Genomic DNA, 3,033 nt, shown 5'->3' on the forward strand with positions numbered 1-3,033 from the left:
TTTCTTCTTCTTCTTCTTTTTTTTTTTTTTAAATTAATCCCCTGTGTATCCTATGAGCAAAGTAATAAAACTGTTCCTTTTGTTAGTGCACAATTTGAAGCAAGAATTCTTTATCACAAAATTTGGGTTTCTTTCCTATGAGGGATTTCCCCAAATCACTTTTCATTTAGACCATTATATTTTCACTTAATATTTTTATAGAGACATTTACCTTCATCTTAATATATAAGAAAAAAGACAGAAAATCAATCTCATCCAGCCTGAAAGAGGATTCTAATTATTTGTAATATCTGGGTCCTGTCATTTTAATGACCATCAGTGAGAGTGAAAGTTATTAACAGATTAACATAATTTCCAGAATGCATATATATTTTTAGAATCTTTCTGCAGAAATGCTTTGGAATTAACTTTCCTCTTAAACTATTGAATTTTTTGTAACATTATTAAAGATAGAATAGTCATCATTTACTTTTGACCCCTGTTTCTACCATATTCCCATAAGGGAAAAATTATATCAATGTATTCTAGATATGGTAAGTCACTTACAATTTGCAGTTAATATCTAGATTATAAATTAAAGCATTGCCACAAGTAAAAGTCAGGTAATACCCATGGACTTTTGAACTATCATTTACTTTTCTATTTTTATGTAGATGTAACAGTCAAAACTTCCTGATTAAATGCAACTGCTGAGAAGACTGATGTATTTGAAATGAATGAAAAATAATAATTAAGTGAAATGAGATAAAGGAACAATGGGAAAGTACTGCATAAGGACAAAATAATGGTATATATCTGAATATTTCAATCATAGAGACAGTATGTAACTGTCATTACTTCCATATTTCACAAATTTTTAAGTGTTTTAATGAGCTAAGAATTTTTGAAGAGCAAATTACATATAGATATTGGTATTAATTTTCTGGATGTTATGAGAAATTTTTCAATGATTTTTAAGCTAGACATAGAAAATACACTTAAGGTCAAGCTTTTGTTCTATTTAGACATGAAAGAGAATTTACCTCATTCAGAAATAATCAGCTAAAATTTAAATGATCTTTCAAGTTCAAATAGGGAAAAAGAAAAAGTTTAGTAGTGTTCTTATCATAACTGTCACTTATATGCAGCAATCAGTTAGATTGACCTAGGCTAATACAGTTTTAAGTATCATCTATCCTGTTAAATTGGATCAATTTTTTAAACTTCTTTACATTTCTGACTACGTTTGTTGTTTTTTTTTTTTCCCCTGCCAGTAGCTTTTGTAAAAATGCTCTTTTTTCCAATTCTAAAGTTGTCTTCCTATCTCTATTCAATAGTACTCAGGTCTGAAATGAGGAATCAGTCAAGAGAGATCAAATTCATTCTCCTAGGATTGACTGATGACCCACAATTGCAAATTGTGATTTTTATATTTTTCTTTCTAAACTATCTGTTCAGTGTGGTGGGGAACTTAACCATCATCCTTCTTACCTTGCTAGATCCCCGCCTCAAGACTCCCATGTATTTTTTCCTCTGAAATTTCTCCTTCTTGGAAGTTTCATTGACAACAGTCTGTATTCCCAGATACCTGATAAGCATTGTGACTAAAAACAAAATAATTTCCTACAATAGTTGTGCATCTCAGTTATTCTTTTTCCTCTTATTAGAAATCACAGAATTTTACCTTCTGGCTGCCATGTCTTTTGACCGGTATGTAGCAATCTGCAAACCTCTACATTACCCCATCATTATGAACAACAAAGTGTGTTACCAACTTCTATTCAGTTCATGGACAGTTGGCTTTCTGCTTTCGTTTCCACCATTGGCCTCAGGACTGACACTGGATTTTTGTGCTTCCAAAGTAATTGATCATTTCATGTGTGACACTTCCCCTGTGCTACAGCTTTCCTGCACTGACACTCATTTACTGGAATTACTTTCATTTGTCTTATCTCTTATAAATCTCCTAGTCACGTTGCTGTTACTGGTTCTTTCTTACACATATATTATCAAGACCATTCTAAAAATCCCCTCTGCTCAGAAAAGAACAAAGGCTTTTTCTATTTGTTCTTCTCATATGACTGTAGTCTCCCTTACTTATGGTAGCTTTATCTTTAATTACATAAAGCCAACAGCTAAGGAAAGGGTGACTTTATCCAAAGGTGTAAGTGTTATTTATACCTCAGCTGCCCCTTTATTAAACCCTTTCATTTACACTCTCAGAAACCAGCAAGTGAAACAAGCTTTCAAGGACACACTCCAAAAGATTTTATCTTTTTTCAAAAATTGAAGAGGAAATTTAATTTTAAAACCTTGAAGAAGAAAGTAAATAAACATTTTGACCCATCTTTTTTTTTTTTTCATTTTGACCCATCTTATAAGTTTACCTATTCTGTCCTTCAATTAGCTCAACTCATAATATTTTTTCACCTCACAACATTTTAACCAAAAATTTTGGCACAGTGCATCTTTTCCTTCCTAATTCTCTTTATGATTAAATGCATTCCTTTCTGTGCTATAGTAGAGTATTATCTTGAGTTATCAAAGCAAATGTGAAATTTCTTTTATTCTACAAAACACGGTACTGACTTCCTCAAAAAATGATTTTAAATAGATATTCATCATTAGAATTTTAAAGAATAATACAGACATCAATATAACAATATACACTAGTGGAACTCTAGGAAGTTCTTCAAATGTGACTCACTTGTTTCAACACGGAAAGAAAAAAAGGCAGGCTTCAAGTCATAAAATGCTCATATGTTCTAAAATGTAGCAGGATGTTATCTGGTAGGTTTAGAGACCTGAAAATGTGAAATGACTAAGAATCACACACATGATTTGCTTATCACACACACAAGTCAATGTTCTCACTCTTAAAAATGTCTTTTCAATTTACCTGGAGTACAATATAGAAACATGGATAGTAGGTGATTCTAATGCAGGTGGCACCATTGAGAGTTTCTTTTTTAAAAACCTATGCAAGCAGATTTTTACCTTATAAAGACACTATGTTAAATGTGTTGAGGATGGGTTTTTGGATATTGGAATCTG

The 3,033-nt window shown here is 31.7% G+C and overlaps 1 protein-coding gene across 1 annotated transcript; it reads left to right on the forward strand.

Moving 5' to 3' along the window:
- Positions 1-1,330: 1,330 nt before the first annotated feature.
- On the forward strand, positions 1,331-2,269 carry LOC308347491 (olfactory receptor 6C6-like; the record flags this gene model as incomplete). Its single annotated transcript, XM_080810963.1, is given in 2 exon segments — positions 1,331-1,513; positions 1,517-2,269. Coding segments are annotated over 2 exon segments (936 nt in total).
- Positions 2,270-3,033: the final 764 nt, after the last annotated feature.

This window comes from Martes martes (assembly GCF_963455335.1).
Source record: "Martes martes genome assembly, chromosome: 8".
Lineage (NCBI taxonomy): Eukaryota > Metazoa > Chordata > Mammalia > Carnivora > Mustelidae > Martes > Martes martes.